Here is a 12,316-nt window from a genome sequence, read left to right as displayed (position 1 = left end):
ACGAGAATGTGACTTAAAAGAATCAAGCTGTTCAATTAAAAAAAGTCCCTAATGCCAGGAAGATCCATGTCCTCTCCTGGTCTGACAGTGGGACCTTGGCTACAATATATTGAGTGATGGTTGAGCAAAAGCCAGAACTTTCATGCCGTTGTTTGTGAACTCCCCAGCAGCTACTCCTGCAGGGGAGGGGTGGGACTCATGGCGCTACAAGGCAGCCATAGTCAGTGCTCTTACGCGGTTCTTCAGACTGATTCCTGCCGGGACTGGTGTTGCAGCTGCTTCTGTCTTTGCTCCTTTGTTGCGTTCGTTCTACTCAGGCGCTAACTGGCCTCCATTCCTGCTGGTTGCATTCCAGTTTTATGCCACCTGCCTAGCGAGGTGATGGATGGCCGAGGGGAAATGGAGGTCCTGAGAAGCACCCAGGGGAATGCCGCTGGGGAGGTCAGCGTCCATCTGGTCACCAATGAGAACACAGTGCAGAATGCTCACCTGCCCGCGACTGCCTTCATCATCCCAGGTAGGTGTTCCTCACGCTGGCAGTTGAGTATTGATCTGTGGTAAGCTAGACAGCCTCCGTTCCCCTGGTATCGGAGCGCCTCACAGTCGTGGGTGTGTTTATCCTCCCAGCAGTCATGAGAGGCAGGGCACTGCCATTATTCTCATTACACAGAGAGGAAACTATGGCCCCAGAGACTAAATGGCATGTCCAAGGCCACACAGGAAGTCTGTGGCGGAGCTGTGTCTTGAATTCAGGTCTCCCAAGATGTAGACCAGTGCCATAACCATGGAATCTTCCTTTCTCCAAATATCTTGAAATGTTTCTTCTATTTATGGAGTCAGCCCTTCTCACTCTTCTGGGATAGTCAGCAGGACCCACTGGCACTGTAGTACAGATCTCTACCACTTGAGCCTCAAGAGAGCCCAAATTAGACAGCAGCAGTAGATTGTTATCTTCCATGTGACCCAGCCACCCGAGGAGAAGGCAACTTGCATTTTACAATCCTGTTATTGTAGCAAATATTTGCATAGCAAAAGACATGGGACCTGCAGCAGGGCTGGTGGCTGGGATGGGCACATGTCCAATGGCTACGCTGCAAGGCAGGGAAGCTGAGGCCATGCCTGCCCCCTCATTTCAGGGGCCTGGTAGGGTAACAACACCTTAGGTTTCACTGTCTGGTCTACCACAGAGATCAGAACTCTTGGGTATGGGTGCACCTCACTCTAAAGCCCAGTTCCCTAGTACATAGCCTCCCCCACACCTGCTTCACCCCCTCTCTCCCTCCTCTTTACCTCCCACTCCTGTCCCCTTCTTCCTTTCTCTTTCACTTCCTCTCCCGCCTTCCTGCATCCAGCTGGGCAGCACAAGCCTGAGAGTGACCCCTGCTGTGAAGGGTTTGGAGGGGTTTCCTTGGGGTTTCTCTGTCTTTGGGACTTGTGCTACCTTGGAGACATTCCTGGCCAGTGGGGAGTTGGTGCTTTACCAGGACTCCTGCATCAAAGTGGGGCCCAGCACAGTTCCCAATGGTGAAGTGGATGCAAACTAGCCTCTGGTGGGGATAACCCAGCATGGTTTCCACAGCCACTGGCAAGTCGGGACAATCGGCAGCTGTGCCCATCCTTGCCTGTCCGTCCTGGGCCAGGCAGCAGCACAATGCCTGTTGAGTGCAGTGCGCTGGATGGAGCAGAAAGACTGGGTGTCAGGGGAGCTGACAGCCTCTGTGTGCCCCTGGGCAAGGGGGTGGCTCTGTGCTCCCAGAAGGGGCAGGGCCAGGGCAGCCAGTGTTCAGTGCTACCTGGAGCGCAACGCCAGCCCCCCAACCCTCAGAGCCTCCCAGAGCACATGGCGCGGCAGATCCACAGCAATTTCAAGGGTCTGGGGCTCTCGCCACCGCTGCTCCTGCAGTAGCAGCAGCAGTAGCTGGGAACCCTAAGCAATTGCCCCTTCCCTCTCCCCCTCCCCTGACGGGCCTGCTGGGTGAGGTTTTCCAGTAGGAGGCTGGCATGTAGCCTGATGAGGGATCTGAAGAGGAGGACCAGGGACTTACACAGAATGGGAAGTGACTGCTTAGGAAGGAGTACTGCAGAAGGAGATCTGGGGCGCATAATGGAACACAAGCTAAATATGAGTCAATGCTGTTGACGCTGTTGCAAAGAAAGCGACCGTCGTTCTGGGCTGTATTAACGGGAGAGTTGTGAGCAAGACGCGAGAAGGAATTCTTCTGCTCTACTCTGCGCTGATTAGGCCTCAGCTGGAGTATTGCGCTTAGTTCTGGCCATCATGTTTTGGGGGGAAAAAATAGACAAATTGGAAAAAAAATCTAGACCACCACAACAAAAATTATGAAAAGTCTAGAAAACGTGACCCATGAGGAAAGATTGAAAACATGTTTCTTTATTATAGAGCAAGGACCACGGAGGGGGACATAACAGTCTTCAAGTATGTAAATCGGGGGGGGCAAAAGGGCGTCATCCGGCCCGCCAAGTGGGTTGATCCAGCCCGCAGAGGCCCTGCCACACCCCTGCCCCCAGGCCAATTAGGGCCTGGGGGTGGGGGAAGCGCACCAAGTTTTCTCCACCCTGCCAGGAGTGCCCTGCGCTGGCAGGGCTGGAAGAGACTTCACATGCTCCCTCGCTCCCAAGCCCTGATTGGCCTATGGGCGAGGGGAGTGCGTGAAGTTTCCTCCGCCCTGCCCCTGCCCTGCAAGGAGTGCACGGCACTTTGAAATACCACACGCTCCTGGCAGGGTGGGAGGAGACTTTGCGTGCTCCCCCGCCCCCAAGAACTGATTGGCCAACTGGGGGCGGGGGGAAGTGTGCAAAGTTTCCTCTGCCCTGCCTCCGCCCTGCAAGAAGTGTGCGGTGCTTAGAGGCGCCATGGGCTCTTGGCAGGGTGGGAGGGGACTTCATGTGCTCCTCCGCCCCCAAGGTCTGATTGGCCTGGAGGCACAAGGGAGAGCACGCAAAGTCTCCTCCCACTGACGGGGGCATGAGCACCTCGGGGGAACCTGTGGGAGGGGCAAAGACTTCACATGCTCCCCCACCCCAGACCAGTCTGTGTAGGAAAGCAGGCAAATGTCCTGGCCTCACCCCTTCCGCTTGAGGCCCTGCCCCTTCCGGTGCAGACTGGGGCCACTTCAAACATTTCTGAAGCGGCCCCTGGCAAAGAATGGTTGCCCACGCCGGTGTGAATGGCTGCTGTACAGAAGAGGGTGCTAACTTGTGCTCTTGATCCGCTGAAGAAAGCACAAGAACTAGTGGACGTAAATTGCAGCAAGGGAGGTTTAGGCTGCACACGAGGAAAACGTCCTGTCAGGGTGGTGACACACGGGAACAGATTGGCCAGGGAGGTCTGTGGGGTCTCTGTCACGGGTAGTCTGGAGAATACTTACGCCCGTGTCAGTGCAGGGGCCTGGATTAGATAATCTCTAGAGTCCCTTCCAGTTCTATGGTTCCATGTCGCCATCCCCTTTCGCTGGAGGTAGCTGCACCGCTCGTGCCAGCTTTACGCTGGCTGGTTGAGGAGGGATTTGCCGCTGGCCGCCTCCAGCCAGAAGAAGGCCACTTCCCACCCTCTGAGCAGAGCAGGGAATCTGGCCTGTGGCAGCTCCTATTGCTGCAGTTCAGCTGTGAAGGAACCAAGCCCTGGGCTGCTGTGACCAGACTCTGTCTGGGAGGAGCAGTTGCTGTTTTTTCCACTAGTTTGCTGTTCCCAGGCAGTGGTGCCAGGCAGCTGTTCCGTCAGACCTAGCCGTGGCAGTCTCTGGGTGCGGAGCAGACTGGGGGCTGGAGGGGCAGAGGACGGGTGCTCCTCCAACTGCTCTGACTAGTGTAGGTGAAGTTTAAAATATTCTCATTTGCACTGGGGCCCTTTACACTCCACTCGCCTTTAAATGAACGGAGCTGGGGCTGGTACCTGCGTTAGGGCCCAGAATGGTGCAAAGGGGCATTAGTGTAATGGAGAATCAGCTCTGTTATTCCTGTAGTTGTTCCTAATTGGAACCCAACAATCAGTTCAGTGCTCAGCCCCTCACCTCCCCACTGGCCTCAGTCCTCTCTGCTCTGCTTCTGACCTGTGTCCCCTCAGAATTCACTAGGAGGCTGCAGAGCTGGCATGTAGCTCTCCCCCGCCTGCCCCAAGCAGGGTGTTGAGCTCAGAACTGGGGCTTGGCTCTGCAAGACACAGAGCAAGTCGCTGCTGCAAGGCAGGCCAGGCCTGGTGGATTGACAGGCAGACTTCTTGCACAAGAACTTTTTGCGGAAGAGATCTTGCACAAGAGAGTGTCCACACTGCCATCAGAGAATGGCCATCAGAGCACCTGTGCTTTTTCCGATAGAGGTTTCTTGTGCAAAAAACCCCTGGTGTCTGTTCACACATGCCTTTTTGCGCAAGAGCTCTTGTGCAAAAAGGCTTATTCCTCGTAGAAAGAGGAATAACTTTTGTGCAAAAAGCCCTGTCTTCTGACGATCTACTGTACTTTTTCTTGCGTAAATATGCGCATGTAGTGTAGATGCTCCGGGAGTTTTTGCACAAAAACTCTGCAGTGTAGATGTAGCTCTTGTAAGGAAACCCATGGTGTAAACCTGCAAGTGGGTGTGAGAACAGTGAGTGCGCAGACCCTGTGCCTGGCATCTCGCACCCCCTTTGTGCTGCATTGGCTGCTTCCCTGCCGGCTTTGTGTATGTGAAACATTGTCTCTCTTTATTTTTTGTCCCCTCTCAAGCAAATGCAACCACCATCAGCCTCCCTGCCAGCACCTTAGAGATCCAGCGATTTCCCCGGGAGCCGCAGAGAAATGCAGGGGCCGAGAGACTGGAGAGGGGTCCAGGGAATGAGCCAATCACAGCAACCGTCATCCCTCAGATCAGCGGGGTACCGACCTGCAACACCGTCCGGGTGCTGGAGTGGAAAGATGGGGTGGCCACTCTGCCTGGCAGCAACCTAAGGGTAAGTGTGGCAAAGGTGGGCCCCTGAACTGGCAGGTTGTGCCGCTGCTTTTCTACGAGGGCAGTAAGCGCTTCTCTGGGCCCTTCCTGGGCTTCTGCCCTCTGGACCCATCCCAAGCTAGGATCCCACCTTCTGAGCTTGTTTCTCATTAGCAGCGAAACTGAGGCAGCCTGTTAAATCCCAGGTCACTTTGGGATGGATGCTGCAGGTCTGCCCACAAAGGGGTGGGAGCTGCACACGCTGAGGGAGCAGACGTCGCTGACTCTGCAGTGTCATTTCGGAACATAGTCGTGGTGTTGGCGCATGCAACGTTTGCAAGCCAAATCCTGGCACCCATCTGTGAAACGCTGGCCCTCACAACTGTGCTTACACTTAGTGCCCAGTGGGGCTGCTTGTTATTTACTTGTTCCCATAACACAAGAACTCGGGGTCACCAGATGAAATGAATAGGTAGCAGGTTTAAAACAAACCAAAGGAAGTTTTCCTTCGTGCAGTGCACAGTCAACCTGGGGAACTCCTTGCCAGAGGATGTTGTGCAGACCAGGACTTTAACCGGGTTAAAAAACGAACTAGATAAATTAATGGAGGATAGGTCCATGAATGCTTATTAGCCAGGATGGGTAGGAATGGTGCCCCTGCCTCTGTTTGTCAGGGTCTGGGAATGGGTGACAGGGGAGGGATCACATGACGATTCCCTGTTCTGTTCACTCCCTCTGGGGCACCTGGCATTGGATGCTGTCGGCAGACAGGATACTGGGCTGGATGGACCTCTGGTCTGACCCAGTCTGGCCATTACGTTCTTATGTAGCGCTGGTGATCCATGTGCAATGCACAGCTGCAGGGGCAGACTGTTACTATAACCCTTGCACTACCTCAGCCAGCACCCTGCCTCCTTCAGGCTATCTCAGCCTCAGGACAGCACATGCAGCATCAGGCTCCAACCAAACCCTGGCCCCTCTCCTCCCTGTTGCCCTCCAGAGAAAAGCCTTCCCCAGGTTGTGCCATGGGTCAGTGTCAGGAGACATCACAACTCTAGTGCTGCCATCTGTACCAGCCTCATGTCCCCTGTGGGTGGGCCCAAAGGGAGACCTGTGACACACTCGCCAGCTTTTGTCTTCCTTCCCGTCTGTGTGCGTTAATCACCCAGTTTCGGATAAATGAATACGGGGCGCTGAAAGTGGTGAGTGCGGATAAGATCCCCCCCGTGGAGTCCCTAAAGGAGGGCCATGCAGAGAGAGATGGGGAGTCGGAGGTGATGCCTGCCAGCAGGGACAACACGACTGCTGCTCAGGGTAAGGATGCCGGCTTGGCATGATGATTTTGGCTCCGAGTCCCATCGCGATGTGCAGAGTGCTGGAAAGAGCTGGCACTTCCTCTCACCAGGGCTGGGGAGCTTTTGGGGGAGCCCCACTCCCTTGCACTGGCTCTCTCTGGCTCTGGTGTCCTTAAGCCTGTGGAAAGCAGATTCTTGTCCGCGGTGTGTTAATATCTCTGCCCTCGCGGGCTGTGGGGAGGGTGGGTTTCTGCTGGCGCCTCTCCTCTGAAGTGATCTCGGACCTAAAGGCCTTGTGGTTGGTGTCTTCAGGAGGGCCAGTAGCCCAACAGACCTGTTGCCCTGTCCACAAACCCCTGTGGCCAGCTGGGACCAGTGCATCATTTTCAGGCAGAGTTGCCACGAGGCTCTCTCCCGCTCTGTACTGCATGAAGCGAGAGGGTCCATCCTGTTCAAGTTCAGCTCAGCAGTCGGCTGTATGCTGGCTCTGGAAACCTGCTTCCAAAGTGCCCCTCGATCCTGCCCCAGAGTGGGCGGGAAGAAAGCTTCTGTTTCTCCAGGGTGTGTGCACAGTGCCCATCGCCACCCCAAGCCATGTGGGGGGCTGGTGATCTGTGCTGCTCTCCTTCCCCGGCGGCTCTCGCCCCTTGGAGTTCACGTCTCTTTCGCTCTGACACAGATGTGCCCGAGCAGCCCCTGCTGCCAACAGCAGAGAGCACGTGCCATTGCGGTACCTGCGGCCGGAGACATGTGTCGGAGGGGGCCCGGGAGGGCGGGGGATTCTGCAGTGAACACTGCCACCGGCAGTTCAAGGAAAGGTAAAGGCGACGCTGCTTTGGGTGGGGCACCTTCGAGGGGAACACTCCAGCCAAATCCTGCCTTCCTCTGAGCAGCCTTTGCCCTCTAGAGGAGAGGGGGAAATGGGCGTGTGTGGGGGCTGGGGCACCCCTCTCATTCCTGAGGGCAAGTTATTCTACCTGCGAGCTCAGCTCCCCTGAGCCCACTGCAGGCGGTGGTGGCTGTTGATTTCAGGGGGGCCAAACTTACATTCAGACTGTCCCTGGTCAGTACAGGAGTGGGCTGCGCCTGGCACCATGAGAAGCTTTCCCAGGGGACACTTCCTCAGCTTGGTCTCCGAAGGACCCATTTTCCCTCATCTGATTTCCCGGCTCACAGATGAGGACAGGCCACCATGTGTCAGTCTGGGTTTAGTGCCCCATCCTTCTGGGTGGCTGGGATCCAGACATTTGGTCCAGTCTGTTATAAAGATCAATCTCTTCGGATCGAGATTCAGATTTGGATTTCAGACACCCCAATATTCTTGCATCCAGGGTTTGATTCAGGTTTATCTCTTAATTTTCATCCCACGAGGACATATGAAATATGATATATGCTCCTGGCAGATGGCTCATTTTAATCACAAAGAGCCGGGTGTGTGCATGCGTGTGTCTGCGTGTGTATAGACACTGAGCTGGGCAAGAGAGATTGAAAAGGTTCTCAGACTGGTGCTGTCCGTACAACCTGTCTCATTCCCAGGTTCCTAAGAGCCAGGTTTGCTGACATCATCGCTTGCTAGCACGCAGCATTTCTCCTTTCTGCTGCTGGGCATCATGGTCCCTTCTCCCTTACAGGTCTGTCATAGTGGAGAACTCTGCTGGCAGCACGAATGCCACCGAAATCCTCAAGCCGGTGAAAAAACGGAAAAGAAAGGATTACCAGAGCCCTTCAGAGGAGGAGGAATATGAATCGGAGCAAATGGTAGGGGAGATGGAAGGCCTGGAGGTGCCACGATCTCACACAGATACGTGGGTTGGGGTGCCCAGCCATTTTCTGTGTGTGTGCATGTGCATGCGTTCTCTTTTTATTTGTAAGTGTTGGGCATGTGTTGACATAGTGCTATTAATCAGAAACTGGCAACTGAATTCCAAAAGGAAGAGAGGAAGGAGTGGACGACTATAGGGACTGACCCTCGAGTCCTCTAGCTATCATGGGCCAGGTTTTTAAGGGACTTGGCTTACTGTGCACATTGGGTGCTGAGCACTTCTGAAAACTGAGCCCTGATTATGGGTCTGCTAAACACTTCAGCCCCCCACCGCTAAGTGCCATGAGAACCCTTGGCCTCATCAGCTCGGATCATGCAGAAACCGCTGCAGAGGGCATCTGCTTCTGTGATCCAGATGCTGTGTTCTGGGGCAGAAAGCACTAACTGACCGAAAAATAAGGCGGCATTGCCCACAATAAATCCGTCTTTAGGGAGGTTGTTTCGAACCCGCTCCCAAATCCCTCCCCCCTTCCCGACAGCTTCAGTCTGCTTATAAGTCAGATCCTCTTGGACAGATCCTTCCTGAGCACCATCATAATCAGAGAAGGTCTGAGACATCCCAAAGGTGGTGAGTGACTGACTCTGCACTCTCATGGTTAGGAGGAGAAGCCGGAAGAGAGAAAGAGCTTGGGGGGAGACTCCATCATCATCAACACGGAGACTGAGGAGTGGAGCACGAACCAGCACGGTAAGGGGGGGGGGGGGGCAGAGCAGTCTCTGGTGTCTGCGTTCCAGGCAGTAGCAGCTACGGGTTTAGACTGCCGGCGGGTAAGTCAGCTGTAGTGCCCTGCTCAGGATCCAGGTGACAGTGTCTGGGACTGGGACATTCCTGTAACTCGTGATGCTATGGGAATCCCCTGATGAAGTGAAGGATGATTAACCATAGGAACTGCCAGACTTGCTCAGACCCAAAGTCCATCTGGTCCGGTGTCCAGTCTCTGACTACATCTATAGGTAGCATTAAAATTGGAGCTCCCATAGCTCCTTTCCTCCCAGAGATCTCCCTGCGTGAGGAGAGGATGGATGCGCAGGGCTTAGGGTACAGTGCAGGGAGACCTAAGTTCAAGTCTGGCTGTACCTTGGACTGCCTGTGAACTTGAGCAAGCCAATTAGCCTCTCTGTGCAATGGGCTAGCAGCACTTGCCTTCCTCCCCGAGGTCTCTAATGTAGCAAAGATTGTGAAGCGCTCAGGTCTGATGGCAACAGGGGTCAGAAAAACATCTGAGACGTGCACCAATACACCCTAACCAGTTGGATAGCCCCTGTGCTAACACAAACTGGCCTCTCTCTGGCTGGTTTGGGGATTCTTTTTAGGTGACAAATCTGAGGAACTGTTCCAGACTGAGGTCTCAGTGGGGTAGCTGCGTTAGTCCGTAACTTTAAAAATGGGTAGTCTTGTGGCACCTGATACTAGAAACATATTTTGTTAGTCTCTCATGAGCTTTCATGGGCAAACCCCACTTCATCGGATGTGCTCATGATACCAGACTGAGGTGTCAGTAGGGAGATTTTGGAACAAATGGATAAACTAAACATTAACAAGTCACCAGGAGCAGATGGCATTCATCCTGAAGGAACTTAAATATGAAATTGCAGAACTACTAATTGTGGTTTGTAACCTGTCCTTTAAATCGGTTTCTGTACCAAATGACCAGAGGATAGCTAATGTGACAGAGATTTTTAAAAAGGGCTCTAGAGGTGATCCTGGCAATTGCAGGCTGGTAAGTCTAACTCCAGTACTGGGTAAACTGATTGAAACGATAGTAAAGAACAGAATTGTCAGACACATAGATGAGTATAATTTATTGGGGAAGAGTCAACATGGTTTTGTAAAGGAAAATCATGCCTCACTAATCTACTCGAATTTTTTTGAGGGGGGTCAACAAGCATGTCAACAGAGGATAGAGTGTAGTTTGATTTCCAGAAAGCCTTTGACAAGATCCCTTATCAAAGGCTCTTGAGAAAAGTAAGTTGTCATCAGATAAGAGGGAAAGTCCTTTCATGGACTGATAAGATAGGAAACAAAATGGTCAGTTTTCAGAATGGAGAAAGGCAACTAGTGGTATGCCCCAGAGGTCTATACTGGGACCAGTCCTATTCAATATATTCATAAATTATCTGGTGAAGGAGGTAATCAGTGAGAGGACAAAATTTGCAGATGATATAAAATTGCTCAAGATCATTAGTCCAAAGCTGACTAAAGACCTTCAAAAGAATCTCACAAAATGTGGTGACTGGGCAACAAAATGATGGATGAAATTCATTGCTGATAAATGCAGTGTAATGCATATTGGAAAACATAATCCCAACTATACATATAAAATGATGGGGACTAAATTAGCTGTTATCATTCAAGAGAGAGATCTTGGAGTCATTGTAGATAGTTCTCTGAAAACATCCACTCAATGTGCAGCGGCAGTCAAAAATCAAACAATGTTGGGAATCATTAAGAAAGCGCTAATAAAATAGAGATTATCTTATTATCTCTATATTAATCCATTGTATGCCTGCATCTTGAAAACTGTTCAGATGTGGTCATCCCATCTCAAAAAAGATATACTGGCATTGGAAAAGGTTCAGAAAAGGGCAACAAAAATGATTAGGGGTGTGGAATGGCTGTCACATGAGGAGAGATTAGTAAAACTGGCTCTTTTCAGCTTGGAAAAAGAGACAAATAAGGGGGCTATGATGTCAGTTTATAAAATCATAACTGGTATAGCGGAAGTGAACAAAGAAGAGTTATTTACCTCCTTCCCATAACACAAGAACTAAGGGTCATCAAATGAAATTAATAGGTAGCAGATTTAAAACAAAAGGAAGTACTTTTTCACACAGCCTGTGGAACTCCTTGCCAGAGGCTGTTGTGAAGACCAAGACTTTCTGAACCATAACAGGGGTTCAAAAAAGAGCTAGATTAATGGAGATTCGGTCCATCAGTGGCTATGAGCCAGGGTGGGCAGGAATGGTGTCTGTAGCTTCTGTTTGACAGAAGCCGGGAATGGGCCAAAAGGGGTGGCTCGCTTGAACCTGTTTTGTTCATTCCGTCTTGGACACCTGGCACTTGCCACTATCAGAAGACAGGATACGGGGCTAGATGGACCTTTGGTCTGACCCAGTCTGGCCACTCTTATGTTTCTGGGTTCCCCTCAGCGTTGTCTGTGCTGTATTCAGTATGATTCTTTTATTGCAGGACTCGCACCTTGTAAAAGGATAGAGAGAATACTGGCCTGGTCTGGTCTGCATGAGAGATGTCTTTTCATCTCACCCTTCCAGCTCAACAGCCATCCAGATGGACAGATGAGGCTTTGGCCCAATGTCACGCCTGCAGGGCAGTGCCTGAGGTCACTGGGGATGGGAGCAGGATTTGCCCCTTCTTGTCAATGTGCATCACTCAGTGGACAGGCCCACCTGTGCCTTTCCCCATCTCCAAAAGTGTTTGGGGGCTGGTGAGGGACCCTAAGTGAGGTGTGGGGTGGGGGAGGGAGCTGGTCTGGCTTTTTGCTTGCCTGGACCAGCTCAAGGACTAGTTCCATAGGAAACGAACCAGATCTGCAGCAGCGTCTGAGTCACTCGTGTGTGTGTTTGTGCCGAGGTCAGGTTCCAGCGAGGAGAAGAAAGAAGGTTGGTCCTGGGCATCGTACCTGGAGGAGCAGAAAGCCGTCGCTGCCCCTTTAAATCTGTTCCAGGAAGTGAGTTGGGATTTTCCTTTCTGTTTCTTCCTCTTCTCCTGCCTTTCCCCTTCTCTCTCCTCCTCTCCTCTCTATCTCGTTCCTTCGCCCTGGGGTAACCAGCCAACTCTCTTCCTCTCCCGCGCTCCAGCTTTGCCCTGGTTCTCCCTCTTTGACCTTTGCCCTTCCTCCCCCAAGTCTAGTTGCTCAGCCCGTGCCCTTTACAGTGTTGGCCCTGGTCCCACCCCAACCTTTGTGAACTATCTAAAATGTCAGCTGCCCACTGGCTGGGAAAATGTGAGTCTAATTCCCTCTCTCCTGCACTTGTCCGAGCAAGAGATGAGCCCTCGGCTTATACCCTTGTGCCTACAGGGCCCTGAGGCGAGTGTGCGAGGCAAACCAGTGCTGTGGTGTTTCCTGTCTCGGGACGTGAACATGTAGCCGTGTGCACAGTTAACCGATGAGTCTGGCTTGTGGGTTAACTTATCACGGTTACACGCAGGCTCCCGGTACGCGTGGGGAGCCAGTTTTTAAGGCAGCTCCCCACACATACCAGGTCCCACCTGTCCCCGTTACTCCTACCTCTGATACCAGAGGCATGCACAGGG

General features: G+C 52.5%; 1 protein-coding gene across 1 annotated transcript in view; it reads left to right on the top strand.

Annotated features, from left to right (window-relative positions):
* L3MBTL1 (L3MBTL histone methyl-lysine binding protein 1) overlaps positions 1 to 12,316 on the top strand; it is a 73,406-nt gene that overhangs the window by 18,569 nt on the left and 42,521 nt on the right. Inside the window, exons 2-8 of the mRNA XM_075901377.1 lie at positions 356 to 517; positions 4,722 to 4,945; positions 6,093 to 6,237; positions 6,898 to 7,036; positions 7,850 to 7,976; positions 8,641 to 8,728; positions 11,638 to 11,729. Coding sequence (XP_075757492.1) covers positions 382 to 517; positions 4,722 to 4,945; positions 6,093 to 6,237; positions 6,898 to 7,036; positions 7,850 to 7,976; positions 8,641 to 8,728; positions 11,638 to 11,729 — 951 coding nt within the window. The 5' untranslated portion in view covers positions 356 to 381. The remainder of the gene's footprint in view (positions 1 to 355; positions 518 to 4,721; positions 4,946 to 6,092; positions 6,238 to 6,897; positions 7,037 to 7,849; positions 7,977 to 8,640; positions 8,729 to 11,637; positions 11,730 to 12,316) is intronic.

The sequence above is a fragment of the Pelodiscus sinensis genome, chromosome 18, assembly GCF_049634645.1.
Source record: "Pelodiscus sinensis isolate JC-2024 chromosome 18, ASM4963464v1, whole genome shotgun sequence".
Classification (NCBI taxonomy): Eukaryota; Metazoa; Chordata; order Testudines; family Trionychidae; genus Pelodiscus; species Pelodiscus sinensis.
Note: the sequence above shows the minus strand (reverse complement) of the source record. Positions and strands in the feature narration are given on the sequence as shown.